Here is a 25,988-nt window from a genome sequence, read left to right on the forward strand (position 1 = left end):
TACGATTCCTCTTGTTGGAAGCGCAGTGATTTTTTAAAGATTAACACGGAACCCAGATATTTTTATTAAGATTCGGCAACAAAAACGAGTAATAATATATAAATAATCGATTAAAGAGACATCTTCAATCCAAGCAATCTCTTCAGGTCCTAAGTTTTCGTTCACCGATGAAGATCGACGGTTTCCTCTCACTGGAGGCGCAGTGACATTTTAAAAGATTAGCACGGGACCCAGACATTTTTATTTTATTTTAATCTTCTTCAAGAAAAGAGAGCAAGAATCTATAAATTATCGATTACGGAGACATCTTCAATTCAAGCAATCTCTTTCAGTACAGAGATTTCGTCCGCGGAAACGACCAAGTCCTGCTCTAAATCCAAACATAAGATAACAAAAAATTAGAACTGCTAAAGTCTACTTAGCAGCCACCAAACCAGTTTCGCCATCCATCTCAATGAAAATCCAGATGAATGGCGCTGTAAGAGATGCATAGAGTATAATAATGGAAGTTTTATTTCCTGCTTATGAGCTGGCTTCTGAACACGGAGAGCTAAAATGGAAAATGTGTAAGAAAGGAGAGGTGAGTTGTTGAGCCAAAGGCTTTGTTGTTTTGACTCTAGTGTGGGAACACTGATATTAAACTGGTACCGGTATGAATCTGCACTGTCGAAAAAGGAAAAAGTTGATCGGTTTCCATGGAAGAACAGCTAGCAAGTGATAGCTGTGAATGTTCTGTTTGTTGGAGGTGATTTGGAGATTTTACCTCAGAGGAGAAAGGGTGAACAATCTCGGTAAGGTTGAATTGTTCGAATCGTGTTGACATTATATAAATTTCCCACAACTTCTGAACAGTCTCCGATCCATGAGAACAAACGCCAGGAATGGATCACCGCTGTTCAAAGATCAGATTTGTTGAAGCAGAGAAAGGAAAACCTGCCAAACACGGACACTGTCGTTTCATTGATGTGAATGTCCCAAGCAGTATAAGGGTGACCGATCATCAAACATATCATTGTGACAGATCATCACATGCTGCATTGGAGCAAACACACCTGTTTTTTTTTTCATTATTGATTAAAGTACTTTTTTAATTTATTTATTTTAAACTTTAATTTTTGTTTTTAAAAATCTTATTTGGTAGTACAGATTTTATTACTTTTTATAAGACCAGAATATAAATTTTCATATTAATTAATTAAAAATAATATTCTTACCTATTTACACCTTTCATTATCGATTAAAGATTCTTTTAATAAAAAAATAACTTTATACTTCAATTTTTTTATGTAATTAACACTTTTCATCATCGATTAAAGGAATTTTTTAATAATAAAAAATATTTATTTTAAAAAATAATGTTTTACCTTCAATTTATAGTAATAACATATCAAATTTTTATATTAATTATTTATAAAAAACTTATAATGTAAATATTACCTTTTTAAATTATTTTAGTTTTTTAAAATGTTAATTGATACGTGTTTCATTTCCTTCTATTTACAGTATAAAATTATCAATTATTTAACTATTTTAATGTAAATAACACCTTTCATTAGAGATTTAAGATATTTTTATAATTGGAAAAATATATTATCACCAATTATTTTAATTTTAAAAAAACTTATTTGTTTGTGCACGTTTTATAACTTTCTATTTACAATAATAAAATATAAAATTAATATTTGTAATTAATTAATATTATTAATTTATATTTTATTATTATAAATAGAAGGTAATAAAACGTGTACTCACAAATAAGATTTTTGAAAACAATTTTTTTATAATATATATTTCAATTAGAAAATATCTTAAATCAATAATAAAATGTGTTAATTACATTAGAAAGATGTTTTTAAATAATTAATATAAAAATTTGAGATTTTATGACAATAAATAAAAGAAAATAAAATGTGTATCGACAAATAAGATTTTACAGCACTAAAATATTATTTTAATTAGAAAATATCTTCTATCGATAATGAAAAAGTGTTAATCAAATTAAAAGAAATTTTTTACTAAGGAAATAAGTCACATACTGACAAATAAGACTTTTAAAAACTAAAATATAATTTTCAATTTTTTATTTTTTTAAATTTCTTGAAAATATATAAAATGTGTTTAATTAATTAGAATATGAATTTTTAATTAATTAATATACTATTTTAATATTTTTACGATAGAAAAAAGGTAAACAAATATGTACCAACAACTAAGATTTTGTTTTAAATAATTTTTTTTAAATATCGAATTAAATTAAGTAATTTATTAAATTGATAATGTAAGTTATTAATTAATTAAAATATAATTTTGAATTAATAATAAACAAATTTTATATATTTATTATATTAAATAGAAAGTAATGAAAAGTGTAACCCATAAATTAATATTTTAAAAATATTTTATTTAATAATAAAAAGAAAATAGGAGAAAAATGGTATGTTGACGGGGAATACGACGCACGATGATATGTTATGATGAGATGGTGTACACATGTCAGATGATGTAGTGATGTGATGATGTGTTGGGTGACATGACATTATTGTCGTTGACGTGGTGTAAAGATGTAAAGAGTCAAAGCTGACATGTCATCTTGGATTATACACATACGCAATTAACCTATCAAAGTTGGATATTTTTGTTAGTGTTTTGAAAAAAAAGGTAATTTAGTAAAATCCCATTTTAAAGGTATTCAAGTTTAACGGATGAACACCATGTCACCAACCAGGTAACATTGACAAATCACGAATTGCCACATCGATTACATGCCACATCAGCCCTAGTTAAACGTTTTGTAGTTTTGAGATTAGTAGGTCTAGGAGTGGCATCGAGTCGAAGATTCTTGTTGATGGAAAACAGCAACTTGCTCAAACAAGAAAAAGTCAATCGCCATTGATGATCGATAGTGTTGTACACGTTCTGGTTTAGGAATTAAACTCAACCGGCTATCATCATTTTCTCCAAGATTATAAATACCCATTCGGAGATGAAGCAGAGATGTGCAGCTCTTCTTTTTCGTACTAATCAGTAAACCAAGCAGCCATCTTCTCCTGCAGTTTGATAAGCTTTTTCTCTGATGACGACTGAAAAGCAGCAGAGCTCAAATGTTGAAGGGGGGATTTTGTGTGATCGTCCTTCTTTCAGTGTCCGCCTTTGCACCGGCCTCGGCGTCGCCGCTGAGAGTTGGTTTTTATAGATCAACGTGCCCGTCTGCAGAATATCTTGTCAGGCAAACAGTTAGCAAAGCGCTAGCTAAGAATCCTGGACTCGGAGCTGGTCTCATTAGGATGCATTTCCATGACTGTTTCGTTCGAGTAAGCTTCTTCTTCTTCTTCCCATTTTTTTCTTTTAATTGGCATTAATAACAGTTACAGAAGTCGAAAACCTGGAGCTGGAACAGTCATCTCTATGTTGTTTCTGGGTTGGGTGACTTATAGACAAATGATCGCAAATTATGTAGAAATGGTCGTGTTAGTCGAAATCTGCGGGTCTCATGCAGTCTTGAAATCTGTTTCAGGGATGTGACGCTTCGGTGCTGCTGGATACGGTTCCAGGACAACAGGGCGAGAAGGACCACCCGGCAAACAGCCCAAGCCTACGAGGCTTCGAGGTGATCGATGAAGCCAAGGCTCTCATCGAAGCTCGATGCCCAGAGAAAGTCTCCTGCGCGGACATCCTCACCTTCGCAGCTCGCGACAGCGCCTACATCCTTGGAGGCATCAACTTTGCCGTTCCCGCCGGGCGCCGTGACGGTAGAGTCTCCATCTTCAACGAGGTGACGCAGAACCTCCCTCCCCCTGGTTTCAACGCCCAGCAGCTCAGAGACAACTTCGCCAGAAAAGGGCTGTCTATCGACGAAATGGTGATACTCTCTGGAGCCCACTCCATCGGAGTCTCCCACTGCTCTTCTTTCTCCACCCGCCTCTACTCCTTCAACGCCACCCACCCTCAAGACCCTTCCATGGACAGATCCTTCGCTTCTTACCTGCAGAGAAGATGCCCCCCTCCCGGAAGCTCCCGCGATTCGACCGTCGCTCTCGACGTCGTCACTCCGAACTGTTTAGATAACAGGTACTACGAGAATCTGAAGAACCATAGAGGCTTGTTGACATCAGATCAGACACTGTACGACAGCCCCCTGACAGCTTCATTCGTCAAGAAAAACGCTAATTTTGGATCGAATTGGGCTGCAAAATTCGGGTACGCCACGCTGAAAATGGGATCAATCGAAGTGCTCACTGGTAACCAAGGCGAGATCAGGACGAACTGCAGGGTTGTGAAGAGGAACCGCCCTCTTCCTTCTCTACTTCCGGCAGTCAACGTCTGAAAATTCCGCTTTATTTGATTCTTTTCGTGTTCGTCTGCCGCTTTCTTCGATTTTTCTACCCAAGTGTGAATTACTGTACAGTGGGAGACGAGATTCAGATTAATAATCGTCACTCACGTCTTATAAAATTTTCGTTTGGAGATTGTGTTTGGCTTTAACAGTTCATTTCAATTACAATAAAGCAAATCAAAGGGAGGGACAAGCGAGTCTCTCCATTAAAAAAATTCAGTTTCTCTCCATGGGTTCCAGAGCACTGAAGTAGTAGACCACGCCAGCATCATCTTCTTCTACCTCACGTCAGATTGGTTCATATTTCTGTCGACGCTCATACACCCAAGCGAGGTTTCATGGATGCTTCTGCTGTCCCTTTTCATTGTAATTCATGGTTTTGTGTGGTTTGCTTACTTTCTCTGAATCCCACACTGGCTCCTCGACTGAAACTTGACGCGCAATGGACTTGAAAGAGTCAATTTGGTTTCGTGCGGCATTCGCTACCTTGTGAAAGTTACCCATCAACAAATCCAGAGTTTCTTTTTCGGTGGAGAAGATTATAAATGTCTGCGTTAACGCAAAAGATCCAAATCCAGCCTGAAACTCGAAATAAGTTCAAGCTCAGTTCGATTCTTCCCAGTCTCTGAGAAGAAAATCATGCAAGAGAAGATGAAATTGCATTTCTGGTTTTTCTTCTTCATCGCTGTCTTGGCTGTTATTCCTCAATCTTTAGCCTCCCTGAAAGTGGGTTTCTATCAATCCTCCTGCCCATCTGCGGAGACGATCGTCCGACGAACAGTGAACAAAGCAGTAACTAGAAATCCTGGATTAGCCGCTGGTTTGATCAGAATGCACTTTCATGACTGCTTCGTGCGGGTAATCAAATTTACACAGTTTCAATTCATCAATGGATTTACTGTCGTTTATTCTGAATTCTCATAGAGCTTCCACTGTTTATGTTTCAGGGCTGCGATGGGTCTGTGCTCCTCGATTCGACGGAGGGGAAGCGGGCAGAGAAGGATCACCGTGCAAACAACCCGAGCTTAAGAGGCTTCGAAGTGATCGACGAAGCAAAGACCATTCTCGAAGCTCGCTGTCCAAACAGAGTCTCCTGCTCCGACATTCTCGCCTTCGCCGCTCGCGACAGTTCTTTCAAGCTCGGCGGCATCGACTACGACGTTCCCGCCGGCCGTCGCGACGGAAGAGTCTCCATCGAAGACGAAGCCGGACAAAACCTCCCGCCGCCTTCGTTCAACGCCCAGCAACTCCAACAGAGTTTCCAGCGTAAAGGGCTATCCCTCGATGAAATGGTGACGCTCTCCGGAGCCCATTCCGTCGGCGTCTCGCACTGTTCTTCCTTCTCAGACCGTCTCTTCTCCTTCAACGAGACTCACAATCAGGACCCATGGATGCACTCGGGGCTTGCCTTTCACCTGAAAACCAAGTGCCCGCGAACTGAACAGGGAGGTGGAAGAACCAGAAACCCAACCGTGAATCTCGATGTTGTCACCCCCAATCGCCTGGATAACAGATATTACCAGAACTTGATGAAGCAGAAGGGAGTACTAACGTCCGATCAGACACTGTTCAACAGCCCTTCCACGGCGAAGCTCGTCAGGTACAACGCCAAGCACAAGTCGGCCTGGGCAGCAAAGTATGCGGCGGCCATGGTCCGTATGGGTTCCATCAATGTGCTTACAGGGAACCAAGGGGAGATCAGGAAGAACTGCAGAGCTGTTAATTGATCCATCTCTGATGAGTTTAAATTTCAATAAGAAATTTCGCTCGACTGTTCCTGACTTTCTTCCAATTTCCATCACTCTCTTCTTCTCCAGAAAGCTATCGATTAATCTTCAGTCAGTAGTACCAGTACAGGATGATCAAAACACGCAGATCAAGATCAAACAGACAAAACAAAAAAGCCATGAATCAAGTGATCTGGTTGCAGAAACTAGTTATAATCTACAATACCTGTTAATAATATTCAGAAATCATTGCTGAGACACGAGTAAAGAAGTTGAATTGAAATTATTATGGAATGTGAAAAAATAATATTAAAATCACAAACTATTGAGCAGTCAAATCATAAGCAACATGGAAATGAAAATTGAAGAGACATACCCAACCAAATATTTTTGTGGATTTGAGGGCAAGTGGTGTATACTTCAAGGCACGATAGAGAGGTTGATATCTACCAGTTAGGTTTTGAAAACAAAATGGGTCTCCACTCACGTTACCTGAATTAATATCATTTATAACATCATTTGTACTCTAGGGTTTTCTTGGCCACAAGTATTTAAATGAAATGAAGACATCTATTCATATAGAAGTTTCATCGATCGATCGATGAGTAGAATGATTTAGGGTTTATTAGTATGTACTTCTGAACTGGCTTGTCATTTTGGGATATACCATGGACTCAAATTTCATACTGAGATGTGGCTAAAAATATAAGGGGACATTCTTTGGAGGCTTAAAAAGTTTGTTGTGATCTCTTCCTCTCTCTAGTTCCATTTCTTATCATTCAAAACACGAGTTCTAGTAGCTTGTGTATCTTCATTAAGATATCAAGAGTATATTTCGTTCGTGTTTCACTATGAGAGAGAGACCCTTTTCTCTTTTGCTTGAATCGTATTATCATAAGCTCTGGTACTATGTGAAAATTTAATCTAAACAAATTGCTTTGTCACCTTAATTGAATCAATGACTGATATGTTACAATATTTATACAATATTTAGTTTCACTGGATTTTGTTAGTTAAATTTAATAATGATATAAAATAAAAAATTTGTTAAATGGAAAAAAAAAAAGTCATTTGTATGGTATATGACACATAGGGGCACAAATTCTAAGATTAATATTAAAAATTTTACATGACATTATAGGGTTGATATTATTTGAAACTAATCCTTTTGAAAAAAAATTAGTACATTTGGTAGATTCACTAAGGGACCGTTTGTGTCGTCTTAGAAAAATAAAGTGACAGGAAAATTCCTTTGAATAATTTTATTATGAAAAAAATTTCTATCAGAAAAGATTTTCTTTAACCGATTTTTTGGCATTTGTATCACCCTAGTATCTATGTTTACACTGGAAATAAATTAGTCCTATAAATAATAAAATAAATATAATAATAAATATAATATTTTTAATTTATTTTTCCTGTAATTACTGTAGGAAAATCATTTTTTCTATATTATTTTCATTTTTTAAAGGTAAAAGAAATTAAGAAAAATCAAACAAAAGTTTTCGACGTAAACACCGACCATGTAATTTTTCCATACTTTGGGATTTTCGCAAATGCACCTTTAAAACATGCAAGCAATTAGAATAGTTGAACGAAAACAATCAGTTTGACTTTTAATTCTAAATTTCTAAACTCCAATGATGGGCCTCGATGAGAGGCCCATCTGGTTGTCCCCACACCTTTGAAGCATGCAACTAGAATAGTTGAACGAAAAGAATGGGTTTGAATATTTAATTTTAAATATATAAACTTCAGTGATGGGCCTAGATGAGTGGCCCCTTTGGCTATCCTTTCAAATTATGAAATTCTTGGAGGCCCTGTGTTGAGGTCCGTATACTCTTTTTTTCCTTGCAGCAGTGGCGCCGCAGTCTGTCTGGACTCGGGAGTTCTGTACGGTGAAGCCCGCCGGTGACAGCTATGGAGAACCGGTGCAGGTTTTGGCTCCCGAAGAAGAAGCGCTTCTGTGCAAATGCGCCACTGCAAGGATCACAGTAATTTCTCTCTCTTTGTTTCTCAAGTGCTCGAAAATCTGATCCTGCTATGTGGTTTCTGATGCTCAAACCTCTACTTGTTTCTCATGAGGTCCTGTAAACATTGAATGGTCTCTGTTTGATATACGTACTGCTGTACTATGAACAGGTTTTGCGGAAACCACAGGCCTGAGTCTGAAGAAATCCGGGTGCCATGTCCAGTTGACCCTTCTCAGTGAGTTTTTAGCCCCTTGAGCTTGCAATCGTCTTAGTGAATTATCCTTTTTTTTTACTCGATTCGAAAGCGTATTTTTACTGATTTTAGTTTTCAGTTTCGAAAAAATAATTTCTTTGAGAAATCTCAGGTGAAGCTGCCCTTCACTGGGATGGTGTACCAATGTCGAATTGAATCTATTATCGAGTATCCATTAGTCAGATTTGTTGTAGCTATATGTTATCTAGTATTTAATCGAATTTACTATTGGTTATCTGTTATTCAGTTCAGTTTATTACTACATATGTTCTCACATTTGGAATTTACTATTTACTTGTCCAATGGTGAGTTATAATGTACTACTGGATACATATCCTTCCACTCAATTTACTAATACATGCGTTCTGACCCCTTAACAGTCTGTAAGGATGCAAACTCACCATACAAAGGCCATTTCTTTGGATTTTGGAGTTATTTTCGAATAAGAGTAGTTTTCAGCTGCTTAACTCTGTTATTGATATTTTCCCTGTTTTCTCTTATTCCAAGCTCTATATTGCAAGAAAATCTTGTAGCCCATGTCAGGAGATGCCCATTTGTAAAGCAAACCCAAGCACTGCAAACGCAACCATTCTACAAGAAGGGAGTTAATAGTGGTATGGATGAGGCTCGTGAAGTTAAAGAAAGACTTGCTGGGTCAAATATTTCTTTTAACAAGCCACTTTTGGAATCCTCTGATATGAGCTCCAGCGAAAAGAGGGATGCAATATATAAAATGAGTGTAGTGGAACTCTCCCAGCTATTTGGAAAGATTAAATCCATTCACAGCACATTTGCTTCTACTGTACTTGAATCTTATGCAATACCTGAAGCTTGTAGAAGATGGCTCAGCCAGCAAGTAGAGAGGTACTCAATTTACTCTTGTGATGAAATTGTCTCAAAAAACTATATTATGTCTCCATCAATTGCATTTGCTATTTTTAAGGGGCTCTGTGCATCATTAAAGAAAATGTTTTTTAATGTAACAGGGAATATGTGAAATTAGTCTGATGGCAATTAACTTCATTGGAGTTAATCATTTACTAGAAGTGCTTTATGTTTATCCATCTTGATAGTTTGTAGTGTAAAAAAAGCAAATCTTAATGTTTTTTTCTCTTGTATTTTTTGCAAATAATGTTTCAGATATATTCGCTGCATAGGTTCTCTCTAGACCTTCTACTCGAGACTCATCGGAGACTCCTTCCCCGTTGTAGATTAATCTTTTATTCTCTTGTAGTTTTGTGAAAGTAATAAAAATTTTCCACCATCTAAAACTAATAATAAAGCAAAGATTTGAACTATAGTGGAGAATACAAAACTTGATGTTGCTTTATCCTTTCATGAGTCTTTTATAGTTATTTTATATCCCCCAGGAGGAAAAGCACTGAGCTTCTTAGTGGTAATATCATTCTTTGTTTACAGGAAATTACCATTTCAAGAAAAACATGCCTTACAGCAAGCTTCCATTCTTGGTAACATGGAAGCAATAGGAATATTGCAGAAGCCTGTTAATTTGGATGACGTTGGAGCCTTCAAGACGTCATGCAGTGAAGGGTCATCTGATGACAAAATTAGTAGTCCCTCAGTGGTTGAATTTGGAGCTGGGAGAGGCTATTTAACTCATATGCTGACGAACTGTTATGGGATCAAGAAAGTAATTTTAGTAGAACGCAAGTCTTACAAGCTGAAGGTTTGTTTCATAAGATGTAATGGTTTCATTGACATGCTTTAGAAAAAAGATAGGGCTCTGTGTTCTCTCTTTTTCTAGCTCCATTCATCCTCTTACAGGGTATTAATTAGTTTGATTTACTTCCAACTGAACTTCTCCAGAACTACATTCTTTTGGTAGGGTAACAATGATAATGGGAAACTGCATATAATGCATCATATTTTTAGTTTTTTTTGTGCGGGTTGTAATATTCTGGAACCATTTGTGTATTCTCAGAGGACGACTGGGAAAAAGATCCTGTCATCAGTTTTTTTTTTTTTTTTTTTTTAGAGAAACCATATGGCTTGAAACTTAAGTTTTTCAGTGTAATATATCTGATTTTTTAAACCGATTCTTTTCATACAATGCTCTATTACTGAGGACATCATGGTGTTTCTTGTAACCAACTGTACATTGGGAGTATACAGCCTCTGGGGAAATGATTCTGTCAACAGACTTATTTCTTAGATTCTGTCAATTTGTTTAATCTGACTAGGTTTAATTGTTGTGTGATGTATTAATGCTATGCATAGGCTGATCGGAGCTTGCGGCAGGAAAAGGGGATGACAATTCAGCGATTGAGAATTGACAGTAAGGCAATCAGATTTGTCTCAATATGTTAAGATGATTTTCTGCTTCTTGCTCTCTTTGTTTCTTGCAATGTAAATAGAATCTTTTATAGCGATGTCTTGTTTAGGTTAGAATGGAAATCCATCTCTCTGTTGTAGGTCTTTTATGTTAATGTTATTTATAAATCGTTATTCCCATTATTTAAGTCCTAACAGATTGATCTCCTTATGTACATGCATCATAAGGTTATCTTAAATAAAAGCCATTTTCCAGTTTTAAATTTGTTAAGACATCTGAAGCTAGAAAGCATCCTTAAGTATTTCCTGACCTGTGTTTCCATGACACATGGAATCATTGATGTCTGAGTTTCTTTTTGAAAACTTAGTCAAGGTAACCCTGATGGTAGCTGACCACCCTTGGGTTGCTTTGTCGTTGTGTGTCTGTTGACATTGAAGTTGCCAGGCCTTCTGTTTTGTCATAAAGAAAGTCGAAATGCAAAATTGTAACTATTGAATATGCTTAAGATCCAATAAATGCAAAATCAAGCTGAATCTGTTAACATGGCAATATGAGCTGAAGATGTTGTCATACATCTTAACATTTTTGGTGCTTTGTCTTTTTCTTAGGCAAGTTTCCATCCCTGAATCCAGTTTAACGTTCTTAGTTAAAGATTTGTAATTGTTGCAGTTGAAGATTTAGACTTGCATGCCATTGAGTCCTTGAGGGGTCCTTACTTGGCAATTGGAAAACATCTTTGTGGACCTGCAACAGGTACTCCTGAGAGAATTAGTCACAAGTATTAGTAAAATTTGAATTCAGTTTCTAAATGCCTTTAGAATATACAAAGACTTGAAAGTCTCCTGTTGCCCAACTATGCCTACAGATTTGACTCTAAGGTGTTGTCTTTCTGAACAACATAGCCAGAATGGGGAAGCCCGTCAAGATCTTGATAGTAACATGAAAGGCCTTGCCCTTGCAACATGCTGCCATCATCTTTGCCAATGGAAGCACTACATAAGTAATTTCTTCTCCCCCTGGACCTTTCTGCTGAAGTTTGCTTTCAGATACTTTTTAAATATTGCAAATATTGATAACTTTTTTCTCAAAAATTAGCTTTGTATGTGATCTTCTGAACATTTATTGTTATCTAATTTGTAACCAAAAGCTTACCTCACTGTCAACAATCTTTATCAGCATTTGACCTAAGTCTTTCATGATAAATAAGTTTTTATGTAGCTCTTTGGGAAAAAAACTAATGTGCTGGATTATATTTCTTGAGAATAACTACAAGAAATAGTATAAGGTCAAGCTCCTCGTGGTACGAGGAGACCGCAGTTCTCTCTAGTTGCCCTTAACAAGGTAATGGACCAACCATGTATGAACATGACGCAAATATGCCTCTTATTTTGTAATTTGGAACCAGGAGATAGCTTGATCATTGCAAGGAAAAGTTGTACTCTTAGGATCAATGAGCTGCATTATCTGTCTCGGGTTGGAACAGCGGCAAAAAGTGTTACCCTTTTGTCTTTGCAGTCGCTCCCAGTTTGATGGTAGAATGAGAAACTGGAATTAGAGGCCTACGATTGGCTTATACCTCCATTATTTTGTAATTTTTACATTTTATGCTCATATTTTTTTGTGCACCAAATCTTTTATGATACCGTTACAACAGATAAAAAGTTTATGTCAAGCCTGGGGATCTATAAAGAAGAGTTCCATGCTATTACATGGTTCACCAGCTGGGCTGTAGATGCGGAGCATGGATCTGAACTTTTTGATGCTCTCTATCATGGGTTGCATTTGAACTCCATGTATGTATTCATTTTAGAAACCTGCAATGTTTTTTCTTCAATTATCAAACTAAGCATACCTTGAAGAAGACCAGGAACTGGATTGTGTTCAAGCCATTGTATCTTCTAACTGTGGTCGTTTGCCTGGTCTGAGACAGTAGTGAAGTGCAAGACTCTGCTGCTGGTATTGGAGGAGCGGAAGAGGTTATCAGGAATATGAAAGCACTGGACAGGGCTGTCCTGGGATTTATATGCAAAGAAATAATTGACATCGGGAGACTCATATGGATCAAAGAGAACGGCCTGGAAGCCAAACTTGTGAAATATGTGCCATACAGCATTTCCCCTGAAAACCATTTACTCGTTGCGAAGTGTAGTAATCACATCTGAATCTCGATCTCAAAGGAAGAGACGCACCCCATTTTTTTCATCCCCCGCCATGTTTCTTTTGCACGTATCCAGCTACTGAACAACTAGAGAATGTGCGGTCTATGACAATCCATGTGTCAGCTCTGTTTTAAAGCTGAGTGCCTGAGAAGCACTTACAAATTATATAAATTGAAAGAGGAACGCTCATCAATCCGACATCCAAGTAAGCCTACCACGGACGAGGGATCGGCATCAAATATTTTATCTGCCTCCATTCTATGTGCCTTACATCGAAGGCACTGGTTTTTGCTGTTTCAATTTGGAAAATGGGAGCTCAGTAGAACCGAAGAATTGTATCTGGTTTGTCATTTACAAATTGCCATAGTGCCAAGATGATGATACAAAACTTGAGAGTTTCTCTCTTATAGTGAACATGCTTTGCTCTGAAGTTACCTAAAAATTCAAGGCCATCATAGTTTACAACAAGACGCATGGATGCGTTCAGCAATAATTTGAATCAACTCGTTTACAAAATTTTGAAAGCCAATCGAGCACAGGAGCCACTTGCATTGAGCGATATCATGACATTGTCTGGAAGAATGAGGCGAATTGTGGGAAGGTGTCCACGAATGTTGCAACAAGCTGACGTGGTAATATCAGGGTTTGCAGAGCTTGGTGATATCTCTCCATCAAATAGAAAACAGCTCTTAGGTGGTCTACTTCACATAGGGCACCTGCTTTTCAGTATCAATAATAAAAATAAAGGTGATGACAGGTAATAAATTAAATACAGCAGCAAATAGAGAACTGATAATGGTAACACTTTAGTGTACAAAAAAGAAAATGGACCAGGATACGGTGAGACGCCACCTTACCTTGAGCTGGCAACTATAGGGTGGGTTTTACAAACTGACAACATCAGTGCCCCCCTAATTCGTTAGATACCTTAGTAAGGTAACAATCTCCTTTTAATTCCAAACAAATCTCTTCTGTAACTTGCTCTAAGTTAAAAATACTCGATATGTAATTGTCGATTGAGTTAATTAATAGAATCTCATTGGTCAACCAATATTTTTAACCACTGTCTCTAACGGTTAATTCAATTAACTATTGGATTATTATATGCAAGTTCACTTAATTGATGACAATCATCTACAAATTTAATGTTCATTAGTCAATTGAGTTAACATATAACGGTCATATTCATCTTTTTTTTTACTACGAGTCCGATGGTCATATTTGAATAACCTATTAAACTATTATCAAACAATTCGATAATTAATTGATAACACTATTTTTTAATTCACCTTTAATAGGTAACTAAGTTAACAAATAGAGTTCCAAAAGTCAATCACACATTATTTCCCTATTTGACTCTTATCAAACAGTTCGATTAATTGATTTCAGCGTATTTGTAAATTCACGTAAAAAAAGTATTTGATTTAACAGATGGAATCCTATTGAGCAATTACAGATAACTTGACTTCTGGGCGTCCAATCATCCGTTGAATTAACTAGTAACAAGTTTGGATTATCAGAATTACTTGATTAATAGCCTTATCAGTACAAAATTTTCACAAATGTACATATTTTTGGGCAAAAAAAACTTCATATGGTCCAATTGCAATTTTTTATATACTTTTGAATTATCAAAATACTCTTATTCAGTAAAATTACATTAAATAGCCTTATTCAGAATTACTTTTGAAATTTTCCTCCAATATATATGTTTTTTAACTAATAAATACTTCATATGGACCAATTGCAGAAACTACAAAAATAATCTTAAAAAGAGAACAAACCAAACTTTGGCCTATTACTATACTATCTATAGAAGAAATATCCAAGAAACACATCTATAATAAGCTCAAGCGGGACATTAGCATTTGGCATGAACAGAGCGACAAAGACAATTTCTGAAGTGGAGAAGAAACTCTTGTTCATCTGTGGCTAGAAACAATGATAGAGGAGAAACTCACAAGCTAAGGGTATATTCAGTAATAAAATACAAGTTGAAAGCCTCACAAAACCCGTTAATTTCTAACCTTTCTGAGTTTTCCATATTAGAGGGTGAAAAGGTGGGCTCACTCTGTTAATGTTTTCAGTTTTAGGTGCACTATATAGTAAAAAACCAAGATGCATGCTGCAGATGTTGCCTCCCATGTATATTCCTAGTTTTTTATTTTGAGACTAAAGTTACATGTCTTCATAATAGGCAAAAGCAGCAAAATTTGTGAAAGCGAGTGGCTATGAAACCATTAACATTTCAAGGGGTTCTCTAAGGGGAAAAGAAGGTCACCACGAGAGGTTTTCTTTCTGTAAATACTATTTGGCTATGGAATGGGAGGAGGGGGGTGGGTGGGGGTATTCGTGTGCTATTGATAAAACAACAGTGCAAAACTATCAAACCTAGAATGTAAACTATCAACAAAAAGACAAAGATCTCCAAAGATGGGTGACTTACCCAGTTCAAGCTGCTGCACTTGGTCTTCTAGATCCCCTTCTTCAGTAACCATCCCCTCCTCCAACTCAGCAGCAACTTTAGCATATCTCTGCAAGAACTCTTCCTCTGTTTCTTCATGCTCATCCTCTGAATCCTACATCGGACCTCAAAGGTTTCAAGTACTTTTCAGAATATTTCTTCTTTAAAAACAGAACATAAGAGGATGCCACTGGAGCATAGATGCTTACGGCAGGAAATGAACACAGAAACAACTGATTGTTGCACACTAAAAAGAGTAGCTCTTGATTACCTCATCCTCCTCGATTTCTTCATCTGCATCATCATCATTATCAAGGTCTTCTGGACCATCATCATCATCCTCCTCTTTGTCTTGAACTTCCTTCATATGTATGACTGCCTTCATTAGAGACACAAAGCAGTCATTCAGGGTCTCACCCATCTGTTGGAATGATGAGGTCACCATCCTTTCAACTACTTTGGTTAATGCCATTACTGCCAGACCAAGCACACCATAAAAATGACATCCTTCAAACAAGAAGAGTGCTGAAATGTAAAAAAATAGAACTAGTGGGGAAGCTCACCAGCTAACTTCACCTCTGACTCTGATGAGAAACCTGAACCAAATGAGTTGTTATAGATATATCCCAGCGCATGTGCCCAAACAGTAAAACCATTCTTCTCCTCCTTTTCCAATATCCTCTCAACAACATCAGGATAACACATATAACATGTCGAAATAACAAGCAGCAAAGGCTTCCACAATGCGACAGGCTTGCTTTCAATCATTTTGAAGCGAGAAAAAGCTGCCTTGCTAAAAGCTATTGCTAGCGACTGCTTAATTCCCTCTGTTTCAAATGAGAACTTTGGAGCATTAAGTAGCAAATGAGCACTTGAACAAGCCCTCCATGTTGCCGATTGATAAGTTGAAAGACCCCCAACAACAAATGCACCCATACCTTCGATAATGGAACGAGGTGTAACAGGAGCTGCAGGTGGGGGTGGGACCTGTCTTACCAAGAAATTCTTCAGCACATATTTACTGTGTAGATTGACCACATCAAGAATTAAATCAAAGATTGATAAGTCCTCCATTTCTTCCCAAGCATGCCAGTCTGCAATCAAGTCAGCCCAAACTACCAAGAGGTCTGAAATTCTCGAATCTAAAGCTGCAGCAGTTCGTACAGTATATCTTAAAACAGATCCAAGCAACACTGAAGCATCATCTATGCCTGATGGAGTAGGCAATGTAGCAGAACCTTGTCCTTCCTGGCCAATATAATGGTGACAAGAAATTGGATGAGCAAAGATATCTTTTTCCTTAGTAAGAAGAAAAAGCAATGAATCACAAGCACAATGGAAAAAATGTCATCTCAATTTGTATATGCTTAGCACAAGTGTACCACTGGCACCATTGTTGTAAACCAAGCTTGTTGCAAGAGTTCAGTAAAGATTTTAGTAATCATTTCCCAACTAGATCTCCAATCTTGGCTTGGATCATTCTCCTCCATTTCGTCTGGTAAAGACCCCTCCCAAGTTTTAGCCATCGTTGCCAACGCCCCAAACCCTTTCTCAACCACCTGATGTATCAAGAACTGTCAGTTTATCTTTAACCTATAATTGCAAAACTTTTTTTTTTTAGAGAACTATAATGGCAAAACATGCATGAATAAAAACCCAAAAAAAATTAAAAAATTCCTTTTTGAAATGTTATAGACTATTTAAAATCGCAGAGAAATGTGAAATTTAAAATGAATGGACCAACTGCGAACAAAAACTTTTAAGACTAAGCCACCACATATGTACTGAACACTAAGTATACCTGAGGCCAGGGCTCTGGTATAGGGGGTATATGCTTTGAAATTACACCTGCCAAATTCTCAACAATTGTAGGGATATGAACTACAAGGTTTTCACTGCCTGCTTCTACTGCATTAGTAAGAAGCTGAAATAGAAGAGCCGACTCATTTTCATCTTCACAGTCCATTCCTCTAACCAGGAGTTGCAAGAGAGGGAGCCATTCACTTGGCAGATAGTCATTCTGCAAAAGGAAAAAAGGGTTAAAACCAAAACATTTTGAAAGAGGACTTTTTTTTCAAATAAGTGAAGAATTTTGCATTAAAGACAATAATACAACATCCAAGGAGACAGATGGAAGATCCCCAGGAAATAAAAACAACTGTATTTTTAGCAATAATAGACTGACAAGAGACATCCTCTTTAGCTACATATCAGAGATGCTATTGGTAGACCTCAGAGTGCTGCAAAGAAACCTCAAGAGGGGAAATCCACTGAAATAAAATTCACTATTAAAATTCCATAATCAGATTTCCTTTTTTCTTTTTTGAATGATAAATAACTGACTGTCAATCTTCTTTTGATCATCTGTGAGAACAGTCAAATGATGAGGATATGCTGCTTATGATGATTGGTAAGTGTTGAGGTAAGTAACTTCCTCATTTTCTTTTCTTTTTTGCTAAAAATGTTGGTTGAGTTTTACAATGGAGAAATAACCCTCAAATTACAATTGGAAAGGAGGTATGTAATTTCCTCTTAAAGGGCTTTTTCTGTACTTGTATAGTTCATTACTTAAAACAGCATTGTATCAAGTATGGTCTGTATCTAGAGGAGTATTTTTGTCTTATAAATTATGTTACTTAAGTGAGTGGATGTCAGGGGGTCCTATGGTCAGTTTGTAATATTTTTACGAGGTATTTAATGAAAGAAGAGAAGAGGGGCCAAAGCTTGACCTATTCTCCCGCTCACACTTTCTGCAACAGACATATAGTTCTCTGTTTCTCTTAAACTCAATTATCTTCTTGATTACTGCTTATTCAGTAATTGTTATAGTACATTCCAAATAATAACGAATAATAATAATAGTTGCTAAGTAACAGTAACAACATCAAATGAGACCGGCCTTACTTCAAGAAGTGCTGCAATAGCTCCACCAGCAGAAGCACGGACAGGATAACAAGAATGAAGCCCTACATCATGCATGGTCAACGAATGCAGCAATGCAAAATATATATCTGCACTCATCTCCTGATAATAAAAATCATGAGCAATCAGATGAAAATTGACATAGTAAACTGTTAAAAATAGACAAAATGATGCTTCCTAAGCTTAAAGTGAAAAAGGTAAGTTGCCTAGACAACTGTAGTGTTAGGCACCCTTGGAGTCCTAGGGCAGTTCATGCAAGTTCTAAATCTCTTATACTTAATGTCAACTTTCTTAAGACAATTAATAGAGAGAAAAAAAACACAGAAAATTTAGAGAAAAAGGAAAAATACTGGTTTATTATGACTGGCACATGACCTGGTAGGAGACGCCAACCCTATTCTCTATCAAGCAGATGGAATTTTTTGGAAGAAAGGAACATCGAAAGGACAACACATGAGGTCTTACATCAGGGAGACACGGTGCAAGTTCACCAATTATCCAATTGGCTGTTGCAACCAGATAACGCAGAGATGAAGATGTTGTGTACAGGGGTAGCACCCGAGTCCGAACTAAAGTAGCTGTGAGTTCAGGATCCTTCTCCCTTAAGAACTGCATGAGCCAACATTCATGCAAAAAACAAGTCAACCTTCCTGGTATTACTCAAAGAATCTAAGTGAACAAAGAAAAAAAAAACTGTCCGCATTCCAAAAAAGAAAATTTTGTTGACTACTTACATCTTGGAGACTTCCATACGCCATCAGAACACCATAGTAACTGCCATGATTAAAGTATTACTGAGTAAAGCTAAAAACAATGAAAAATTCATACACCATAAGAATAATAAATAAATGGAAGAGCACATACAATAACTAAAAATAGAGGTTTTTTAGGGGAAAAAATGTCCAGATGAGCCAGAAGTTCCAGAATAAATGAACTTCAAAAGCATAAATATTAGTCTCAATTGATAACTAATTTTCAAGTCACAGTTCCAGTTAATTCTCATAGTTGACATTATCATGCACACTTACTTATTTGAAGTTTCAGACAGGGTGACAGCATCTGAAGGGATGGGGAATTTGGATAGGAATGGCATCACTAAAGCATCCCCAGCAGAAACGAATCGGTTTTTTAATTTATTTTTCTCTCCTTTTTTACGTTTGGCTGAAGAAGTACTACCAGACGTTACTGTTGGTGGGCCCTGCAAATTCCTGAAGAATTACTGAATGTATAAGTTCATGAGCTACTGATTGTTTTGATAATTGTACAAAAGGCTAACCTTGGACATTGAAATAATGCCAAGTAAGTTTATTGCACTTTTCCTTGCTGTAAACAAGTCCTCCTTCCATCCAGAAAATTCTTCCTGCAAGGGAAGATGACCTCTAAGAAGAGTATCAGAGAAGAACAAAATGCAAGCCCAAATGAGTAACTTATAGAATATTATTTAGGAAAGCATATTCCTCACAAGCTCGGACGGAAGATTCTTTCTTATGTACTCATCTGCATCCGTCTCCCATTCTAATATATCCTTTCAAAAAAGTGAAGAAAAAAGCACAGGTTAGTACATGAAGCAACTACACACCTACATCTGCAATCAGAGTGAAGTTTCAATTGTTCATAGGCTACCAAGTTATTGGCTTTCTAGGCTCTAGTTGCTGTCAAGCCTGTAATTTCATGGGACTGATCCTTGCACGTGCACCTGTTGTTATTTATCCCAGGGCTTTTTTCTTTTTCTGAAAAAGGTGGTAGGCTTTTATTGATTGGAAAACTGCATATAAGCTACAATAATAAGATACAACAAAGTACATAGATATCCAGGGCTTTGATGAGGATGACACTAACCCAGGGCTTTGATGCTCCTATTGAAAGTGTATTTTAGAGTTGAAGCATTTAATGCAAAAGAGATGTCATTCTCATGGAGGAATGAGATTCTAATTTATCCAACCAACTCCTTTGATGCCCCTTCGGAAAATGTATTCTAGAGTTGAGGCACAAATTCCTGTTCTTTTGGGATGTTTTCAAAAGAGAAGTCATTCTCATGGTAAAGTTCTGATCTCTAGATTGAAAAGTAAGAACTCGCATTCCAGTCAAAACAAGGTAAGCAACCAATACTTTTCAAAAGTGTTTCAAGTGCACAACTGGAAGAAAGCATCTATGGATGGTACTTCCTTACATGGAATGACATTCAGCCTGTCTAATTGTATGTTTATCCTCTCTGACTATTCCATAAGAACCACATATCAATGGAAAATACATAAGTTTAAATATATACACACACACACGTGTACCCAATGGCACAAGTAAGTCTAAATTTCTCTACTACCTTCCCTTTCTTCTCCTTCAAAGATAACAATTGCTTAAGAAACCAAAAAAAAAAAATGCTCATAGGTAATATTGATGCATTAGCTTCACCATCCTCATCAAACCATAAACAGAAAAGATAAAACTAAATAAAATAACTCACTTTTGGATTCATTACTAACGCAGGGAAGATCGCACACTCCAGCAGAAATGGAAAATGAGGTGATACTAATCGCCATCCCTGAAAGTATTTCAGATAAAAGAAATTTAAAAAAAGAAAAAGAAAGATGAATGAATTCTCAACAAAGATTGTAATGGGAGGCTGGACTTCAATGGCATCTGATTGAAATGAAAAATAATATAGCAATACATACAAGATTTTAGCTTACAGATTAAAAGGTTATTTGTCAATTAGACTATAACCATCATACATCTTAATTAAGGATATGTTTTGCCATCAAATACTGATGTGCTTACTGAGATGTTTCTCCATTTCCAAACAACAACAAAAAAGGCACAAGAATCAGTCTTGCAGCATAAGATTTGACAAGAAGAAATGAGATGTTCCTAAAGAGAACTCCATATATAGAAAATGACAAAAGAATAGTCTAAACTTACGGGTCCTGTCTCCAGAGTGTGTGAAATAAAATCAAAAGCCAGTGAAATGACCCTTTCTGACAAGAAATCCAGGTTCTGCAAGGATACCAATCACTTAAAATGTTAGCTTAGTCCCAAAACTTCATGATTGACACAAAAAAAAGGTGTAGAAAACTAAATATCGACATTAAAGATACAGAAATATGCAGTAATATCTTCATGTGAACAGGAATTAACATTGGTAAATGTGATCGTGGAAGGCATTCGCAATGCTTCTGCCTTAACTTCCATAATTGGCTGGGACAAGTAGATCCAAAGGATTCTATGAAAACTATTTCCATTGTAGGTATTTTAGGCCCTAGAATCATAGAGTGAATGAAGCAGGCAAGCGAGATTTGTTTTACAAAATCATTTGTTATCATCCTTACACGTGATCAGTTTAAAACCACTGAACCAAGATAGGAACGTCATATTGTTCAGAGTTTATAATGTAACCAAGTAAGGTAGAACACCAACTGAAAAGTAACAATCCACATTACAATTCCAAGTAGCATGCTATCAAACTACCATGGAGAGCTAAACTTGGCATTCAAAGAAACCCCAGACTACTGTAGACTGCTAATGCTACAAAGACTATTGTAGGCTGCAAGAAACATGTGGATGATACATCAGAAGAAGTTAAGAGCTAATAAGATTTCTAAACGAATTATTTTCAATGAAGTCAAGTGTTTCAGGTCCTAAAAAGACTCTAATAGTAATGAAAATTGATTATACATTGGTTCTGATATATGCAAAAAACATAACAATCAACAAACCTCCTTTGTTTTCATTATTTTTTTGAGAAATTCCTTTGTTTTCGTTATAAGCCTGCATATACATAATCTACGAACAAGTGTCTAAAGAACAAGCTCTTTCACATCAAAACTTCTACAGCCGCTTTCTAAACAGTATCATCAGAGAAGTTAATTCCCAAAATGCTAACCAGTAGGCTACAGAATAAGGATACCTAGCACTTACGGGGACATAAGGGCTTTGCTTGACTATTCTTAAAGCACAGTTGATTAGGTTTGGCATCAACCTGATTGATATAAAGAAGATCAGCTCGATACTCAAAAAGAAAAGGACTACAAAATACTGTTTGAACATGCAATACCTGTCAAGGTTCTTTCTGTGTCTAGTGACCAAAGCACAAAAAATGAGCAAGCTTCTCTTGCCTGCCTTTAACAAGATGCTGTCTTGTGGGCTTGGAGCTTCCAACTTCAAAGAGTCCAGAATTCTAATAAGATCCTGACAGAAGGGAATCAGAAGAGGGACCAGTGCAGAAGGCATGTGCGATCTCACCTACAAAAAGAAACTACTAATAAATTCTCAAAAGCCACTCTTAAAAGAACAGAGAAAGGGGTATAAAAATAACCAAGAAACATGCTCAAGCTATACTCTCTGCATATCATCTGCTCATTGAACTTGCTTCTAGAAAGATAAAACAGCACTATATGCACATTGGCAAGTAGTAACAGTATGTGCTCGCGAACTGTTTATGTAAAACTAATAGTTGACAGGCAAATAGACCAATATGTTTAAGAAACTAATGACTCATCTTTAGAAAAAAGAATGGATAGACATATGAAAGAACTATTTTAAGCATGTTCAGCAAGAGTAAAACAAATACAAGTTGGGGAAACACGGTGAGAAACTGTACAAACTTTGCAGTGAGCCGCAAATATTATGCAAGAGACGTTTTAAATTTATTAGCGTCACTAACATTGCAACCTAACACATGGCCTCTCATAGAATTAGCTATTGCACATTCAAGTAAAATCACCACTTCAGGAAAGCAATTCTCCAAGAGATAAGAAGCCAAAACTTACGGCAAAATAGATACACTTGCAAATGACATAGAGTGTTCTCTCAATTTCTGGGTCTGTTTTGCTTTGAGTAGATAAAGCCTGTCAAACTCATCAAAAGTAAGTGAAGAATGTCACCAAACCAATTAAAATTTTAAAAAGACCATGCTTAAGTTTACCTTGTCAACCAGATGACTGAATGCAGCTAATAATGGTACAAGAATGTCTTGTGCTATTAGATCCAACAGAGGTGGGACTGGCTCCTTTGCCACTTTTGGATTCAAAAAGTACTGAAAATGCTCAGAGGAACCAAGAGTATATCTATATCAGAGTAGACTAAAAACAATTGCAAGTACCATTTATTCAATACTATTTACTACAACTGCCAATAACAGATTGTTCATTACCTCTTCAAAAATAAATTATGAAATGAAGGTCATTCTTTTCATTCTAAATTATTTTCATAAGCTGACTCAATTAAATATGCATCACAAGCAACAGAAAAATGAACACATACCTGGAAAGGTTTAAGAACTGTCTGAAGAATTGTAAGGGCATTAACCGTTTTCCAATGATGTGCACTTTCACTGAAAATGTTACTATTTTGTATAGCCGACCGCAATTCTGGCACAAGTTCAGGCCATGAATTCTCCTTTACAAAATCACTAGCAACAACCATGCGGAACTGAACAAGTATAGATGCATACAAAAGGATTAGACAATTTAGCACAAGTACAGACACTACATCTTTATAACATCTGACCTGACATGATTGGGAGAAACTCCAATGATGATGATCATGAGAGTTACTTAAACAGTATCTACAAAATAGCATAAAAACATAACCAACTGCCCAAGAAAATAAAGCAACCACTGACCTTTTTGTCAAAAGGTAAAACCCTATACATGAATCCAATCTTTCCTTGGCATGTTATTTTTTATGGAAAGTGAAAATTAAGTTCAAATCACCAGCTCTCACTACAGAACAGAATTTTGGATGAAGCAAATGTCCTTTGGAAAATAATGAAGCAACGGTCAGTGTGCATCATACCAAAGGCCTCATTTTATAACAAATAAAATTGTGTCTAATAGAATCAAACAAGGAAATCACAGTAAACATTTGTCTGTTTGAAAACATGCTGGATTATCTAGCTTTCTAGTATCAAATTTCAAAATCTTTGAATCTAATTAAATGACATCTGATTTTTCATAAGGAAAAAGAAATAGAGACAAGATCCCAAACTTACAGCTTCAACTAAAATTTTGAGGACAGTGGGTTCAACTTCTAGTAAAGCTTGTGCAAGCTGATTCCTGTACGCACGATGAACTTTCAGGAAAGATAAGTCACCCTCATAATGGTGTTTAGTAAAATTCTTTAGATATGTAGCAGCAGCTATTTTTTCCCCTTGGTTATTGCCCCCTTCACAAGGAAAAAAAAAAAACAATGTTGAAATAGAAAAACTCCTAATAACATAACAAGTATCACAGAGAAGTCTGAGTAAATGAAGGAAGTCTAACAAATAACCAAGATTTTATCATGTGAATTGAAGGACCTGCAAAGAAGTAGATGAAAGCCAAACACAACACAGGCTGGAGTTTTTCTATAAAGATTGGAAAAAATGCTAAATTGAATCTGGGATATAATAAATAAATTGGAGGAAATGGATACATGTAGCTAACTCAAACACAGTTGAGATGGCTTACAAAATAATGATGATTGATGATGAATCTTGAAAGAAACGAACAAAAATTAAACTGATGATACAAGGAATGTGTGGAAGCCGTTGCATTACATCAAGAGACATCAATCACAAACTGGCAAGAATTTCTTATAGTTCCCGAAGCAGCCATTCGAGATGAACTGCTGTACCTTTAAGTTTCTAGACAATATCAACTGATCCAGTTCCGCTATCAACAACAGTAGCTAATTGAGACTTCTGAACAGAACTTGACAAGCCATCTCGCTCCTTTTCACGGCCAAATTATAAAACACGATCTCATAATAGAAACGCAAATGGCATCATCTATTTTTCAAGTTGAAGCCATCGATTGACTGGTAAGGATTCAGAATTTAAAAATAAAAATAATAATAATAATAATAGAAGAAGTAGTCATGAAAACAGCACGATAACCACCAACCAAAGATCCAAGATAGTCACGGATAATATAAGAAAAAATCTAAAAAAATCATTTAAAAAATACTGGATCGCTTAGTCAGACAGTGTTACAGAACACTTTTCAAGTCATTCAAAAATCCATAAACGCAAATGACGCAGAAAAGACCACACTAAGTGAGACAGTAACAATTGAAACCACCACGAAGAGAGCATCAACGTAAAATCAGCATTAGACAAACATCACCACCGAGAATCCTCCGCAAGTTTTTCAGGATAGCATTTCCAGAAGAACAAAGTGACACGAAATGAAGGAAGCACGAACTTAACAACCAGCATTTCGGCAGACAGGACCAAACCTTTGGCAATGAAGATAAGAGCAAGAGGGAAATCAGGGAGTCTCGACAGCCGATCGAGTTCTTCCGTTGCAGATGTCACGAGAGCTTTATCAGAGCTCAGTGTACAGTTCAACTGCCTTGCTATGTCCGGAATCAGCGCTTCCATCTCTCGTGTGCAGCGGCTCGTTACAAACCCTAACTCCTGATCCCAGTGAGTGCCGATGAGAAAAGAGGAGAAGAGAAAAATGGCGGGAGAAAACAAGAACTTGGGAAAGGGAAGGCGCCCCGGAATAAATTAGGAATTAGAACCCTCCAACGAAAATGTGGCGAGCCGAAGTATTGGGGTCAAAAGACGGATCGAGACTATAGTAAGTGGAGGAAGAGCCAAGGATTGCACGTGTGGTCGTATATTGCACTTCACTTAAATCAACATTAAATTAAAGATGTTTTCTGAATAGTTTTCATAATTTTATACCAATTGTCTTTCTATTGTCACATTATACATGATGTGCAACATATAATAATAGAGTGAAAATAGCTATTGGTATCGGGTTAGGTTTGGTTTTATGGGGAATCTAACCCGATTCAACACAAAAACCTCCGGTTTGGGTTGGGTTTCTTATTTGACCCTCAAGACGGGGATGGGATAAAAAAAAAAAATCGATAATAAAAC

General features: G+C 36.6%; 4 protein-coding genes across 7 annotated transcripts; 3 read left to right on the plus strand and 1 right to left on the minus strand.

Annotated features, from left to right (window-relative positions):
* The first annotated feature begins 3,019 nt into the window (after positions 1–3,019).
* Positions 3,020–4,510, plus strand: LOC137959108 (peroxidase 5-like). Its single transcript, XM_068806410.1, has 2 exons — positions 3,020–3,311; positions 3,515–4,510. The coding sequence occupies exons 1-2, from the start codon at positions 3,102–3,104 to the stop codon at positions 4,322–4,324; spliced, it is 1,020 nt and encodes a 339-aa protein (XP_068662511.1). The 5' UTR covers positions 3,020–3,101; the 3' UTR covers positions 4,325–4,510.
* A 460-nt stretch (positions 4,511–4,970) lies between these two features.
* Positions 4,971–6,060, plus strand: LOC137959109 (peroxidase 5-like). Its single transcript, XM_068806411.1, has 2 exons — positions 4,971–5,191; positions 5,281–6,060. Exons 1-2 carry the CDS (start codon positions 4,973–4,975, stop codon positions 6,058–6,060), a joined length of 999 nt encoding a protein of 332 aa, XP_068662512.1. The 5' UTR covers positions 4,971–4,972.
* A 1,873-nt stretch (positions 6,061–7,933) lies between these two features.
* LOC137958806 (uncharacterized) lies at positions 7,934–12,781 on the plus strand. Its single transcript, XM_068805949.1, has 9 exons — positions 7,934–8,054; positions 8,203–8,268; positions 8,794–9,150; positions 9,706–9,973; positions 10,525–10,582; positions 11,249–11,332; positions 11,445–11,579; positions 12,234–12,372; positions 12,510–12,781. Exons 1-9 carry the CDS (start codon positions 7,981–7,983, stop codon positions 12,739–12,741), a joined length of 1,413 nt encoding a protein of 470 aa, XP_068662050.1. The 5' UTR covers positions 7,934–7,980; the 3' UTR covers positions 12,742–12,781.
* A 214-nt stretch (positions 12,782–12,995) lies between these two features.
* LOC137958804 (importin beta-like SAD2 homolog) lies at positions 12,996–25,613 on the minus strand. Of its 4 annotated transcripts, none has more exons than XM_068805946.1 (21): positions 25,337–25,613; positions 24,111–24,283; positions 23,381–23,548; positions 23,043–23,153; positions 22,888–22,965; positions 22,173–22,360; positions 22,037–22,097; positions 21,041–21,115; positions 20,586–20,663; positions 19,587–19,649; positions 19,401–19,484; positions 19,153–19,322; positions 18,859–18,898; positions 18,590–18,733; positions 18,107–18,226; positions 17,004–17,222; positions 16,585–16,761; positions 15,766–16,450; positions 15,474–15,676; positions 15,185–15,317; positions 12,996–13,454 (listed from the first exon to the last, which is right to left on the minus strand). In XM_068805946.1, the coding sequence occupies exons 1-21, from the start codon at positions 25,479–25,481 to the stop codon at positions 13,300–13,302; spliced, it is 3,270 nt and encodes a 1,089-aa protein (XP_068662047.1). In that variant the 5' UTR covers positions 25,482–25,613; the 3' UTR covers positions 12,996–13,299. The 4 variants fall into 4 exon arrangements, with proteins under 4 accessions (XP_068662047.1, XP_068662046.1, XP_068662048.1 ...); XM_068805945.1 differs by having other exon boundaries at positions 12,996–13,457; XM_068805947.1 differs by having other exon boundaries at positions 13,365–13,454; positions 15,185–15,310.
* Positions 25,614–25,988: the final 375 nt, after the last annotated feature.

This window comes from Aristolochia californica, unplaced genomic scaffold (genome assembly GCF_029961685.1).
Source record: "Aristolochia californica isolate CCGP_79_NKW_82.1479 unplaced genomic scaffold, dmAriCali1.0.hap1 SCAF_3, whole genome shotgun sequence".
Taxonomy (NCBI): Eukaryota; Viridiplantae; Streptophyta; class Magnoliopsida; order Piperales; family Aristolochiaceae; genus Aristolochia; species Aristolochia californica.